Source organism: Petaurus breviceps, unplaced genomic scaffold, assembly GCF_028583685.1.
Source record: "Petaurus breviceps papuanus isolate PSGF00001 unplaced genomic scaffold, PetGlider_PUasm1.0 99, whole genome shotgun sequence".
Lineage (NCBI taxonomy): Eukaryota > Metazoa > Chordata > Mammalia > Diprotodontia > Petauridae > Petaurus > Petaurus breviceps.
The window spans coordinates 3231638-3245967 of record NW_027187465.1 but is presented as its reverse complement, the minus strand read 5'-3'; the positions used below and the strand labels follow the sequence as shown (position 1 = coordinate 3245967).

Genomic DNA, 14330 nt, shown 5'->3' with positions numbered 1-14330 from the left:
CTGAGGTTTAGAAGGCCACGCTGCTACCTTCACTTGGTTTTAGACTGACTTGGCAGTTAACAGTTTCCTCCACAAAGTATAGGTGGGCCTAAATGCTGGAAACCCAAAGTCAAGACATCAGCTGGGTACCATAGTGCATATTGAACACTAGGGGAAACGATTCCAATCTCCTGTGCCTGGTTGGTTAGCAGTGGGTAAAAGTATTACTTGTTGCTTAACAGAGGATTGAAGGTCTTTACTTTAGCCAGTGTACTTGGTGGCTGCTACAGCGTTGAAGGAAGTAAAACTGAATTGAAAGAAAAGCTTGTAGGGAATAAAGGAGAGATCGACTTGTAACCTAGACTTATTGTCTGCTGTAGAGGTAAGAAATTAGCTCGGGCAAAGACTGGTGATGAAATTACTTCTGAAACACACAGTGAGTAATCAGGACCAACTAGGGGGTCATAATAGTGGCCCACAATGGAGCAGCATGAGAGCCAGTTCAGTTTATTAGAGTTGGGTCTCCCTAGGAACCACTTCAAGTACCTGACTGGTGACCTATGGCGCCCCATTTCACTTGGCTTAAATGTTTCAGGCAATTTGTAATGTGCCATTTTTCAGTGTACTTTCTCATTTCAGTAAGTCCTTTGAAGCCAGATGCTCCAACCAAGAGTGTATCCACCCTATCTCTGGAGTATCCCTGAATTGTGATGAGATCCATCACTGCCTCATTTCCTTCTTTGTTGCTGTCTGCCTTCATAGTTTCTCATTCCTGATACTTTTTAAAACAGCCATCGAAACTAAAACCAGCTCTTTTTTCCACCCCACACCTCCTGTCTCCCTCTTCTTCTGGCAACCACTCCCCTTGTGCTGGGAACAGTGGAATGATTTATTGACCCTCTGGACAAAGTCTTAGGGTTGCACTCTGAGCCTGGACAGGCCATCATTTCATAGCAGCTCTTGGGCCTGCCAGTTACCTGTCAGTGCCTGGCTGTGGTAGTTTGACCCCATTCTGCCACATTCCTGCTGAATGAAGAGTTGATAGAAAGTACTGGCCTTTCCAGGATTTGAATTGGTTACTTAGCCCTTGTGAAAGACGGGCCAGCCTCACCTGACCCATGTTATTTTGTGTGTCCTTGGCTGGTAAACAACTGCCTGTTTCCATGACTGCTCTAGAAGGATCTAGGAGAGACAGCCTTGCTCACAATGGTATTGCCATGAGGTGCACTTGAGGCAAGTTTAGATGACCATCAGCAAATTAGTATCTCTATACACTCATCCTAATTTCAAATAATGGACATGGAAAAGCCTTTTTTTTTTCTTTAAGAAATATACTCCAGTGCTTTTGTTACATTAGACTATGCCAAACTTTGGACTTCCATAAACATAACTGAAAACTTGTAAAGTCCACCTTCTCCCCACTGTCACTTCTCTAGTTGAAAAGCAGCCCTCTCCCCTCCAAACCGCCTCCCTCCCCAGCCTGACAAACTCTTAACTACCTTTATGTTAGGGGACAGGGTAATGTGACTGAATCAGATCTATCTGGGAATGTTGCCCTCCCTCTCCTGAGTATTCCCTTCCAGCAGAAGCATTTGTAAACTGGCTCTGAGGAGCCTTCTTATTTCCAAGATGGTCCTAAGGACATGTGTGGCTCATATTGGAGAGGACTTAGGGGTTTGTAGTCAAGTGTGCCCATCAGAAAGGTGGCTTCTTACTTGTACATTTCTCCTTTTAGACCCCAGGATGGTAGCAAGCCTGCTGAGACTAGTCAGCCTCAATCTAGCACAGCAGGCTACAGCCAGCCCAGCCTAGGATACGGACAGAGCAACTACAGTTACCCACAGGTGCCCGGCAGCTACCCCATGCAACCAGTCACTGCACCGCCATCCTATCCTCCAACCAGGTAACTCTTGGAATGTGGCCAGACGTGACTTGGCCCATCCTCAGGGATGACGAGTTCTCTGAAGCTGTGAAGGACAAGTCTGACACCATTGTGTCTACTTAAGAAAGGATCGTAAAAATAACAACAGTGTTGGGGGACAGGGGTGGCGAGACAGCGTCTAGTCCAGGAGCTCCCTCTGGGAAAGCCTAGAGACCCCTTTTCACAACACTGTTTTTAAATGCATAAAACAAAGTACATAGATGTTATAAAGGAGGCCAATAACATGAACCACAGGTGTGGGGAGGTTTTCCCATCCAAGTTCACAAAATCCCTGAAATTGAAATGTATCCATTGACCTCAGGACCCCAGGTTAAAGACTACTCTAGACCAAATGCTCCTTATTTTACCAGTAAAGTGATTGAAGCCTGGGAAGTGAATGAAATCAAATAGTTTTGCTCTTTAGAACTCTGGTAAAAAATTTGGGGAGATTTTGCCTCAAAAAGGGAAACTTATGTGTTTTTCGTTTTTTTTTTTCCTTTAACCTAGTTATCAAGGATTACAAAAAAGTCTTTTTAGGTCTTGATTTGGACTTCATAAATGTTAGCATAACTGAAAACTTCTTGTGAAATCCACCTTCCTCTTCCCAAATGCCTCATTTTGTGCCTAAATTTCTGAAATTGGTAGTTTTTTTATTTGCCACATTTTCTTGACATAGTTCCAAGTTCTTGAATTTGAAACTTAAAGCGCATACAGACATTTAGAGACAGGGCAATGAGAGTTACTTTTGAGAGTGTTCGAAGAAAGAGTATTTGGTTTTGTACCCCCAGTCTTTAAGAGTCATTTGAGAGGGTTAGAGAGAAGTCAGTCCACCTGGTGCTGGGTGTGCCCAGGCTGGACAGCTCCAGAGGCTGGCACTGTATCAGAGCTGGAGCTCAGTGCCCCTGGGTAAGCCTCGAGCTTGAGGCCTCCCCAACCCAGCCTCATTGTAGAGACACTAGGGCAGTCCTGAGGGCGAGCTAGACTTTTAATGTCCTCCAGATGGATTGTCCCTGGCTTCCTTGGAAATGGGGTTGGGTTGTGGTCCTCGTGGAGTAGGGAGTTTCCCATTTGTTCCAGTAAGTGACATTATTCCTGCTTTCTTTCCTAAAAAGCTTTTAATTTTTGTCTTTCAGCTATTCCTCTACCCAGCCGACTAGTTACGATCAGAGCAGTTACTCCCAGCAGAATACCTATGGGCAGCAGAGCAGCTATGGACAGCAGAGTAGCTATGGTCAACAGAGCAGCTATGGGCAGCAGCCCCCCACTAGTTATCCCCCCCCAAACCGGATCCTACAGCCAGGCTCCAAGCCAATATAGCCAGCAGAGCAGCAGCTACGGGCAGCAGAGTGAGTGATTTGGAGAACATGAGTGTCCCAGGGTTGTGTGAAATTCCTGGACTGGGCTGGCTGTGGATGTTGGGCACTCAGGTGGCCCCGAGAACGGATCCGGTGCTTGTCTCCCATGACATCTGGAGAATTTCCCCATTAGCTTGTATGATAGCTTGCCAAGAAAGGGTGGAAAAGATCATTATGACATAAAGTGTTTAAAGGAAACCAGCCTTCTTTACCTCCTCCCTGCCCAGGACAGACATGGCATGGGAGAGTGGACTTTTATTTAGGAGGCTGGTGGCATTGATTGGACAATTTAGAGAGGGTTTGGGGAAAGTTCCCACGGGATTCGGATCACTTTATAAAAGGGGTTTTGTTGTTTGTTTTAGCATTAACATGGGGAACTAGTGATTCTTCACTTTGAAATGGCACTGCAAACTACAAATAACTCTATTTCTTTTTGTCCAATACTTTTCTGCCTGCACTTTTTGTCCCCTTAAGTGAAATTCCATCTTCATGAGTATTTCCCTTCCGTGTCCTGTATGAATTCTGCCTCTAACCCAGCTACACAATTTCATCAGCTACACTTAAGTGCTAGGAAATCCACACTTTCCTTATCAGAAGGGATGGGGTGATTGAGAGTTAGGGCTTTGACCTATATCCCCCTTTGTGATACCAAAGGCTGATGTTGGGATTTGGAGCATTTAGAGCTGGGACTCCAGCTCTTGCCTCACCCTGGGCCTGGGGCTTCTCTGGCTTTGTTTGGAACGCTGACAGCCTCTGAGGAAGGTCACTGTAGAAGTGACCCGAGTTGTGACCCTGCAGCCTCCTCAGCTGGGGCCTGCCAACTTAGTAGGGTTCGTCCTGGCACCATGAGAGCTCCTAACTGGAGCCCTTAGCTGACACGACAGCTCCCTGGCTCTGAAGGAAGGCCAGGCAGCTGAAGCAGGGCAGGCAGGGCCAGGAGGCTGCTCTGAGCCTTACGGGTGTGACTTTCTCTTCAGGTGCATTCCGGCAGGACCATCCCAGTAGCATGGGTGTATATGGGCAGGAGTCTGGAGGCTTTTCCGGACCTGGAGAAAACCGGAGCATGAGTGGCCCTGATAACCGGGGCAGGGGAAGAGGGGGATTTGATCGTGGAGGCATGAGCAGAGGTGGGCGGGGAGGAGGAGGAGGAGGACGCGGTGGAATGGGGTAAGAGCAAACCTTTTCTCCTTTTACCTAATTGTGTTTCATCCATAGGATTTTCAGTGGAAAGAAGGGACTGAAAGATATAAGAAAAAATTAAATCTACATTTCCATGGACAATCTGTTGATCTCAAGTCATCTTCCAAAGCATGGAAATGGCATCTTGGTGGCAGAAATGGCAGTATGCGTTTATCCTGCCAGTATAGCCCCGTTGGGTTGGGGAGGGGCAGCAATGGTTCGGAACCTAGAACTTTCAGTTCCCTTCATGGTTAATTACAGAGGTAACAAAATGTCCTCTGCGGGTACTAGAGCTCTGGGATGGAACACACACAAACCTTCTAACAATCCTAGGTCTAACTGATTGCCTCTGAGTGCTTGTCTTGAAATGTCCAATATGTGTGTGTAAATAAGTATATAGAAATAATAGATGCTGCAGAACTCTAATGTCACTTGTTTGAAACGGAGGTTTGTTCCCCAACATCCGTTTGTGTTTTTTTAAAAAAAAGAAAATACAAGTTATTGGAGCACTTTTGGGTGAAGACCCCTGTCAGATAACTCATGCTGCTGAAAAAGTGGCCATAAGGTGAAAGAACCAAATGTCTAGAGTTTTGGTTGGTCTCATTGATTTCAGGACTGCTCCCCATCGGAGCCTGGGAGAACCCCAAAGCAGTTTGGCTGTCTTGATTGATGGCCCAGTCTGATTAAGCAGAACTTGTTTGTTTCTCTCGGTAATGTTATAGCCCTGTTCCCCCTTCCCTCCCCTGACCCGAACCCCACCCCTCCCCCTTCTGGTGTCTGTGCTTTAATGAAGGTGAGGATGGTCCATTAATACTGGTGCTTAATGTTAATATACAGAAGGCATAGCTCTGTGTGTGTTCTGTCCCTACGTAAACTAGATAAAAGTTATGCAGAGTGTCGTACAAAGTACATCTTGGAGGCCGATGTCTCTGTCCGTGCTGGCTCAAAGAAAAGTTGAGTTATTTTCCAAATTAATGTAGATTTCACAATTAGAACGGATAAACAGCTAATCCTTCATTTATGCCACACAGTGAATAAATGTCTCTTCTAATAGAAGCTCATGGAAAATGTTCACCTTGGCATTCTGCATAACTTTAACGGAAAGTAAATCTGAAGGTTGTGGTGAAATCTTTATTGGAGGCAACAAATTGAAATTTGTGCAAATCCATATATGTTTTGGGGTGCTTCATTTGAACCCAAAGAAAATTTTACCAATTGGGGTGGGGGGATGGGACCTTGTGGTGGCCCATTGTAAAGGTTTCACCTCTTTGATGAATGTTTCTAAAGTAGACCTAGACACTTGAAATGACTATCATCACGTCTCTAATCCCCTAGAAATTTTGGTGCTTTTTTTGATTGCCAACAAAATTCTCAAGTTGTTATTTTTTTCATTTTAATGCTATTAGAAGTAAAGTAGACTTGACTAATAAAGGGAGCCCCTCTTTGTGGACGTAGTTTGTCTACGACCAGAGCCATAGAACAGAGCCTGGCTTTCCCCACGGGTTTCCCACTAGACTGAAGCAGTCTGTGGGGCCGTAGGGGCAGGCTAGGGGACCTCCCCCCCTTTTTCGTGGTGTGGTGATGGCTTTCAGTGTCTTCTGCAGGTAAGGCACTCAATGTTGTTAACATGCCCTTTTTCATTGCCTCAGTATTTTGATATTTTCATTGGCTGTTAAACGTGGAAACTTTTTAACATGCTTTGTCGCATTTATATGCTACAGGTTACAAAGTGAGAGCCTTGTATACACTTCAATACTTAAAAAGTACCCGTACTCAGTACTCAGCCGGCAGCATAATGAAAAATGGGACTAGACACGGTGTCCATATGGAGAGGAAAAAATATACATAGAATATTTTAAACAAAATGTATTCATTGTATAAATGGAATCCTTCTGTAACTTTGGTAACTGCATACTTGTTGTTTGGTAATGAAAACAGAGGAGGTATAATACTCTAGAATTGTGTAAAATTAAAGTGTAAACTTTTGTGTTTAAAAAGAGAGAACATTTTATGGTGTGTATTTTTAAGAAAGGAAACAAAGCTGCATGCAACAGCTTGAAATTGTATTTTTAAAATCCTCCGGTATTAAAGGTGCAATACTGGCTAGAAAAAACCAATGAGAACAATTTCTCTTCCCAAACTTTGTCTCCTCCTCCCCTTAATTCAGGGTGGTAACTTCAGGCTGCCATACATGAAGATTGGATTGACTGACCAAATGTCTGTAAAGCTGTACCCCCAGTCCATTGAGCCTTGGCCTTATTTGTAAACTCTTCCACAAAGACTGTTAAAATCCATCAATAACCTGAATTGTATGGCTTTATGCTGAAGATTTGATGGAAGTGCCCTCTGATGTGTGTTGTAGGCATTTGATGTGGTTGTCTCCTGCTTTATTAAACTGTTAACTGGTTAGGGAGCTCCGAGGCTCAGTTGACACTCCCCTTGGGAGAAAGTGGGGGTGCACCTTTATGTACATAGCAGAGAGGGTTCAGCAAAATATTGCCCCATACTTTCCTGTTCCTCCCAAACTCCGTTGTCCAGTTGATGATTGATTTTTGTCTTCCTTATTTGCCAAGTATTGCACTATTAATACCCACCCCCCAGAACTGAAAGGGCCAGCCAGACTGGTGTGTAAGATCAGACAAGCAAGGTTGTGTATAAAGAGCAAGCTGAGCTGCCCGGAGCGAGGCCTAGTGACAAGCTGAGAGAGATGCATTGTTTGGAGATGGGGTTAGCCAGTGCCCTTCTTCCCACGAGCCCCCGGGGCTCCGAGCGGCACTGGCTTTGTAAAGGGAAAGGCCTTCATTTCTTCGTTTATCCCCCCAGCAGCGCTGGAGAGCGAGGTGGCTTCAATAAGCCTGGTGGTAAGTTTTTGAGTATTACAATGGATAGTGTTTAAAAAAAAATGCAGTCAGTTCTTAGAAAAATATGATTTTTGTTAGTTTCCTAAGTGGTTTTAAAAGTGGCCTATACAACAAGACTGTAATGGGTACTGCCGGCATTGCATTAGGGGTAATAAGGTTAACCTATGGTTACAAAACAAAGGGTAACTTGAAGTATTGAGCGACTGCTTCTGTAATTTGGGGGAACAGACATTTTTACAATTTGGTTTATTTGGAGGAAAAAAGTTAATTTAAACTTAACACTGATTGGCACGTTAAGTAAGCATTAAACAGGGTAATAATCGGTTAATGGTTTAAAAGCAAACTTGTTTTTAAAAAAAAAGCCCTAGCCCTCTGATCACCAATGTTTAAAAGGGGCACTGCTGCTTTTTGGCAGTGCGGGTCAATTGGAGTTTAATGAAGCCCCATCACATGGTGGTATAGTAGATAGTGATGTGTGTTTGTAAGGTGTGCGGCTTGCAAGGCGTGCACTAACGGGCCTCTGTGTGCTCTTTCCTGATTGGCAGGACCTATGGAAGAAGGACCAGACCTTGACTTAGGTAACTTGGACTCCTTGGGCCTGTTTCTACTCTCCTTCATGGTGCAGGGTTTAGTGGCATGGTGAATTTTGCTCCTGTGCCCTCAGGGCCACTAGGGGGTCTCTTAGCATCCCTTTGACTGACTTAAGGCCTCCTAAGGAGTGAGAGTCAGACCTTCAGGGTTGGAGGGAGGCCTCAGATGATCTCGGTCCAGCCCCTCCCCGAGGCATGAAATCTTTGCCCGCGAGTCTAATAGCATGGAGAATGCTTCTGCCCAATGCTGATGGGCAGATACCTACTGGTCTGTCCCAGATTTCAGTGAGAACTAGGTCTGCTGATGTGTGTTGGCTTCTTTACATTTTAGGCCCACCTGTAGATCCAGACGAAGACTCGGAAAACAGTGCAATTTATGTACAGGGATTGAATGAAAATGTGACTATTGACGAGCTGGCAGACTTTTTCAAACAGTGTGGGGTTGTCAAGGTGGGTAAAAACGTGGTGTCTTCCAGCTCTGCCCACGGAGCAGGGAGGAGGGAAGCTGCTTATTCTCAGGGATGTCAGGGGTCTCCCAGAAGACAAGATCCAGGTTCAGATTTATCAGGAGCTGCTTTGGTCACATTTGGAGTCTATTGTTTATATGTAGCTTAGTATTGCTGTGAGGTGGGGATTTACTGAAAAAATGAAGTCAATCCTTTGAGCACCAAATCTTTTTTAATGGAAAATTTCCTAAAATAAATTTTTTTTCTTTTTTCCCCTAAAATAATATTTCTACCCTTTTTCTCTATCTTAATAAATTTCACCTTTTCCTAATGGGAATATCATCCTGACTACAGTCAGACTGAGTTTTGCAGCCCAGGGATGATTAGGGTGCAGAGGCAATAGCTGGTGCCCAAGCTGCCTTCACAGTCTTTTCCCCCGTGTGTAAACTTTCTGAAGTTCTGCTGAATGTAAAGGCCTCTAAGCCTCTGCAGAGAGCAGAATACCGCCTGGGTTCTGTGACGGCTGGTTTTGCAGGGATCCTTAAAGGTCCACAGTTGTATGTGACCTGGGTGAGTGAGGCATGACATCATGCATCTGCCAGGATGACCCAGGGGCCTGGGGCTGGGGTGTTTTTGGTGCAGGGACTTAGTTCTCCGTTGAGCACGAATTTCCTTTTTTTTTTTTTTTTTTTTATCAGAAGGGAACTATTCAGCTACTGCATAGATGTTGTCTTATTTGTCTAGATGAACAAAAGGACTGGGCAGCCGATGATAAACATTTACTTAGACAAGGAAACCGGAAAACCAAAAGGAGATGCCACAGTATCCTATGAGGACCCGCCTACTGCAAAGGCTGCAGTAGAATGGTTTGATGGTGAGAACGGAGCCCCACCTTGGAGTTGTGCCTGATGGTGCTGTCGGTAGAGAGGGAGAGTTTGGGGGAGTGAAGAGAAGAGGCCACGAATGCAAACCAAAAATCAGACTGATGCAAGTTAAGATTCTCTGTAGACTTGGATCCTGTAAATGGTCACCATGACCTCAGGCACATTTTGAAAGGAGGTCTCATCCTGAGACTCTCCCTCCCGTGGAAAGAAATCTTTAACATGTAGACATCTTTCTGCATAAAACCAGAAGCATTTCTTGGGGCATGTGGTAGAAGCTTAGCCCATTTCTTTGGCTCTTTTTTGTTTTGCTTTTGCTTTTTTGGAGGGCAATTGCAGTTAATTGGATTTGCCCGAAGTCATATGGCTAGTAAGTGTGTTAAATGTCTGAGGTCGGATTTGAACTCAGGTCCTCCTGACTTCAGGGCCGGTGCTCTATTCTCTTCACCACCTAGCCTCCCCTTCTTTGGCTCTTTGAGACCTGCAGAGGAAGCCACATGTTCCACTCCAGTGTAAAACCAAGGAGGGCTGTCCCCGAGTTCCAGAGGACAGCTTCCTTAGGAGTTGGTGTTAGAATTAGAAAGTGGCCACACGTCACCCAGACAGAAGTGAGCAGTGTGACTGGCCCTGCTTTGTTCTTCCTTGCTTTTTATTGTATGCAAGGAGTGGATGTAGTTTTTAGATTGCTAGAAGGCCCCATCTAAACCATGTTGAGTGTCACACACACACAATTGTTTTTTCTTAGCGTGAGGTAATGTTATGGTAGAGGGTGACTGACCAGACAACTTTCTTCCTTTTTTAGGAAAAGATTTCCAAGGGAGCAAACTCAAAGTGTCTCTTGCTCGGAAGAAACCTCCACTGAACAGCATGCGAGGTGGCATGCCACCCCGTGAAGGCCGAGGGATGCCTCCTCCTCTCCGAGGAGGTAATGGGCTGGGCTCTCCCAGAGTTCCCTGAAAGCTTCTTCAGGGGACCTGGGTGTAAGAGAGTCAGAGCTTGTCCTGCCATTGGGGGAGGGAACACTACAGTGGCATCCTGCTCAGTTAACAGTTGCACAGTACTGGAGTGTAGAGCAGCCTTATGGGTGGCATTATCCCCATTTTAAAGGCCACACAATGGCCTTGGGCTTGTGACTTATCTGAGGTCACACAAATCATAAACAGCAAAACCAGGATTCCAAACCAGCTTCTTGCGTTCTGTGGTTTGCCTGTATACCCCCAGTAAATAGACATTTGGTGGGGGGAAACTAGTGAGGTTGGGATAGTCCAAGAACCTTCCTGGAAGAAGCACCAGAGGCTGGGGTGAAGGTAGTGATGTCACTATCCTCATTTCATCCAAAGATTAGAACGCTCAGTAATCTATTTGTTCTAAAGAAGGCCTGGGCTCAACATGGCCTTCAAGTCAGATACTGCAAGGAATTAATTTTCATTGCAGGTCCTGGCGGACCAGGTGGGCCAGGAGGTCCCATGGGTCGAATGGGAGGCAGAGGAGGAGACAGGGGAGGTTTTCCACCCAGAGGACCCAGGGGTTCCCGAGGAAACCCTTCAGGAGGAGGAAACGTCCAGCACAGAGCAGGAGATTGGCAGTGTCCTAATCCGTATGTATTTTCTTAAGCAAGATTAAACCCAAGCTTGTATGTATGTGGCATTAATAGTAAGTTAGTAGCAACTTAAGAGTATCTGTGTGCCATTGTAATGAATGTGTGGGGTAATTTTTGAATGGGAAAAGTAGTCACCAAGCATTTATTAAGCACCTGCTGTGTTTCAGGCAATGCTAAGTTCTAGAGATAAAAAGACCAAGAAAGTCCCTCTTTGTAGTGCACTCCCAGTCTGATGGGAAGACCGAAAACCCCTATGTGTAACTGAGGTCTACAGAGAGTAAATGGGAGGTGATCTTAGAAGTCACCTGAATGACCTTGGGATGACCTGGGGATCGAGTCCCGGCTCAGATACTCAGCACCACACCCAGAAATAACTGGCCGTGTAACCTTGAGCAAGTTACTTAACCCCGACTGCTTAAAAAAAAAGTCACCTGAGATTAAGGAGGACTGGGAAAGGCTTCTTGGAGAAGGCAGGACTTTGTCAGAGATTCAAAGGAAGCACATTGGGAGGGAGCGGGGAAGGAGTGGCAGGCGGGGAGATAGCCACCAGCCAGGGGGCCTGGGTCACCGCACTAGAGTATATGGGGAACAGGCAGGTGTAGAAAGACTGAAAGTGGTGAAGGCCAGGATTTTATATTGAAGTTGGGAGCTACTGAAGTTGATTATATAAGGGGTATGGCATCGTTGGAGCTTTGGGGGCTGGAGGCAGGGAGACCTCCACACTTCCCCACAGCTAGTGTGATAGCCCGGGGGGGGGGGGGGAGGGTTGCGATGTTAAGGAGGTAAAACCAACAAAACTTGGCACGGTCTGGAATACAGGGTGGGAAAGTTAAGAGTTCAGGATGATTCCAAAGTTGTGAGCCTGAGGGCCTGGGAGGATGGCAGTGTCCTCTACAATGGAAGGGAAGGGAGAAAGAGGTTGGGGGAAAGGGAATGAGTTTGGTTTAGGACAGAATCGATGGGTTTAAGATATGTCCTGGTATCTGGTTGGAGATGTGAGATTGGAGGGAAGCAGAGGTGGACTGGAGGATCATCAGCCTAGAAGGGGGCCAGTCTGTCCATGGGACTTGATGAAGTGATGAGGGAGGAAGGAGAAGAGAAAAGATGGATTCCCCCCTCACCCCCCACACTGACTGTCTGGACCTGGAAGAACGAGTGCAGGAGACTGGGCTGAGAAGCAGTGACTGGGGCAGGGGGTGTCCTGGTGCTATCAGTGATTCAAGTAGAAGGAAGAGAATTGGTTCCTGTTTTTTGGCTGTTCTGTGCAGGATGGTCACATGTTGTCACATGACCTTCCAAGGGACTGCCCAGATTGCTTCTGCTGCTGGTTCAGTAAGCGGCTGAGCCTAGGGCATGATTAGTGTCTGCTGAGATTCTGATCGAGTAACAGTTGTCCCATATTTTGCAAAAGTGTTGTTATGTGTGGTCTGCCATCCTGCTTGATGCTGCTGCTCCTTTCTGTGCAGAGGCTGTGGAAACCAGAATTTTGCCTGGAGAACAGAGTGTAATCAGTGTAAGGCCCCTAAGCCAGAAGGATTTCTTCCACCACCCTTTCCACCTCCAGGTACATACTGGGATGATATTTTCTAGTTCTCTCTCTGTACAATTTCCTAAGAAGATGGAAATTAGTGTTAAGTTGATGAAAAGTATAAAATGGTGGGTGGGGATCTTAGAGATTGGAGCCTGAATCTTCTCTCTCAGACCCTCGATTTACAAAAAAGGAAGTGAGTCCAGGAAAATAAAGGGACTTTGTTCCAGGGCACACACCTGAGATTCAGACTCTGCTTAATCAATTTCCTCCTTCCCTGAAGTTCATTGTTAATTAGAAGTTCACTGCTGACATTTGCCTCTCCCTGATCCTTTCTTTTTGTCAGGTGGTGATCGTGGCAGAGGTGGCCCTGGTGGTATGAGGGGTGGCAGAGGTGGCCTCATGGACCGTGGAGGGCCTGGTGGCATGTTCAGAGGAGGCCGAGGTGGAGACAGAGGCGGCTTCCGGGGAGGCCGAGGAATGGATCGAGGCGGCTTTGGTGGTGGAAGAAGAGGAGGACCTGGAGGGCCTCCTGGACCTCTCATGGAACAGATGGGAGGCAGAAGAGGCGGGCGTGGAGGACCTGGAAAAATGGATAAGTATGTTTGCAGTCTGGCGTGGGGCAGGTGTGCCTTCTTGTGCAGCCTGGGCCTGGCGCCTAACGGCTCGCTCTCTTTTCTTGCAGAGGCGAGCATCGTCAGGAGCGCAGAGACCGGCCCTACTAGACGCAGAAACCCCGCAGAGCTGCATTTACTACCAGATTTATTTTTTAAACCAGAAAATGTTTTAAATTTATAATTCCATATTTATAATGTTGGCCACAACATTATGATTATTCCTTGTCTGTACTTTAGTATTTTTCACCATTTGTGGAGAAACATTAAAACAAGTTAAATGGTAGTGCCCTGAGTTTCTTTCCTTCTTTTAAGATGGTTGTTTAACGAAGACTAATAAACCAATGAGAAACCATTGTTGTGAGCATGCTCAAATACCCTTGTGTGGAGACCCAGGAGGAGAACTGACTGTAACAATGTTCATGGTTGTGATGTTTTTTTTTTTAAATAAAATTCCAAATGTTTATAAGCGTAACACCTCTCAGCCTCTGTTCAGCAGTGATGTGCAGGGTCTCCCTGGATCCGAGCTCTGCGCTTGTCCCTGAAAGGGGCTTCAGCAAATTCAGTGGCACAAGGCGAAGAATCTGAGCGCGGCTGAGTGCAGTAAGGCGCCCCAGGGGCCCCGGGTGGGAAGCCGCGGGCAGAGTCTTGGGGCTCCGGCCTCCTGCTTCTGGCGTGCTAAGGCCTCCTGCTAGGACCGTGCCGATTGGATTGGATTTTTTCCAAGTGCGTGTAAAGAGCTTTCAGCATTCACTTTCATAAGATTTTGAGTTTCAGATTTTTTTTTCCTTCTCTCCACCTTCCCCAATATGTCATGCAATCTGATACAGACTACGTGTACACTCATCCTGAATAGTTCCACATTAGTTATGTGAAAGGAGAGTCAGAACAAGGGAAAACTGACAAGAAATAACATGTAGATAGCGTAGGTAGCGTTTTCCATCAGGAGTCTTCTGGAATTGTCTTGGATCCTTGCATTGCTGAGAAGAGCTAAGTCTCATCAAAGTCAGTTACTGCATGGCTTTTACTGTGCAATGTTGTGGTTCTGCTCTCTTCACGGCATCAGTTCAGTTAACAGATTTTTCCAAAAATCTTCCTGTTCGTCATTTCTTACAGCACAGTCATATTCCATCACAATCATATACCACAGCCGTTCCCAGATTGATGGGCAGCCCCTCCATTTCTAATTCTTCACTGCTGGGTGGTGATTTTAAAGCTGCGTCGTGTGCTGGCATTCCTCAGCGAATGGGGAAACTGGCCTGCTAAAGCAAGCAAAAACTTGAGAAGCAGAGTACATTCTGGGTCATTCCAATGGTGTGGACCCCACTTGTCCTTCAGAGTACTGTTTTGTGGGGATATGGGTGAGAGAGAGACAT

General features: G+C 46.0%; 1 protein-coding gene across 1 annotated transcript in view; it reads left to right on the top strand.

Annotated features, from left to right (window-relative positions):
- The window catches only part of EWSR1 (EWS RNA binding protein 1), a 30144-nt gene extending 16715 nt beyond the window's left edge, over positions 1 to 13429 (top strand). Inside the window, 13 exon segments of the mRNA XM_069081589.1 lie at positions 1715 to 1882; positions 3034 to 3172; positions 3174 to 3246; positions 4233 to 4422; positions 7258 to 7295; positions 7841 to 7873; positions 8217 to 8335; positions 9076 to 9205; positions 10015 to 10137; positions 10647 to 10809; positions 12279 to 12376; positions 12687 to 12939; positions 13026 to 13429. Coding sequence (XP_068937690.1) covers positions 1715 to 1882; positions 3034 to 3172; positions 3174 to 3246; positions 4233 to 4422; positions 7258 to 7295; positions 7841 to 7873; positions 8217 to 8335; positions 9076 to 9205; positions 10015 to 10137; positions 10647 to 10809; positions 12279 to 12376; positions 12687 to 12939; positions 13026 to 13065 — 1567 coding nt within the window. The 3' untranslated portion in view covers positions 13066 to 13429.
- Positions 13430 to 14330: the final 901 nt, after the last annotated feature.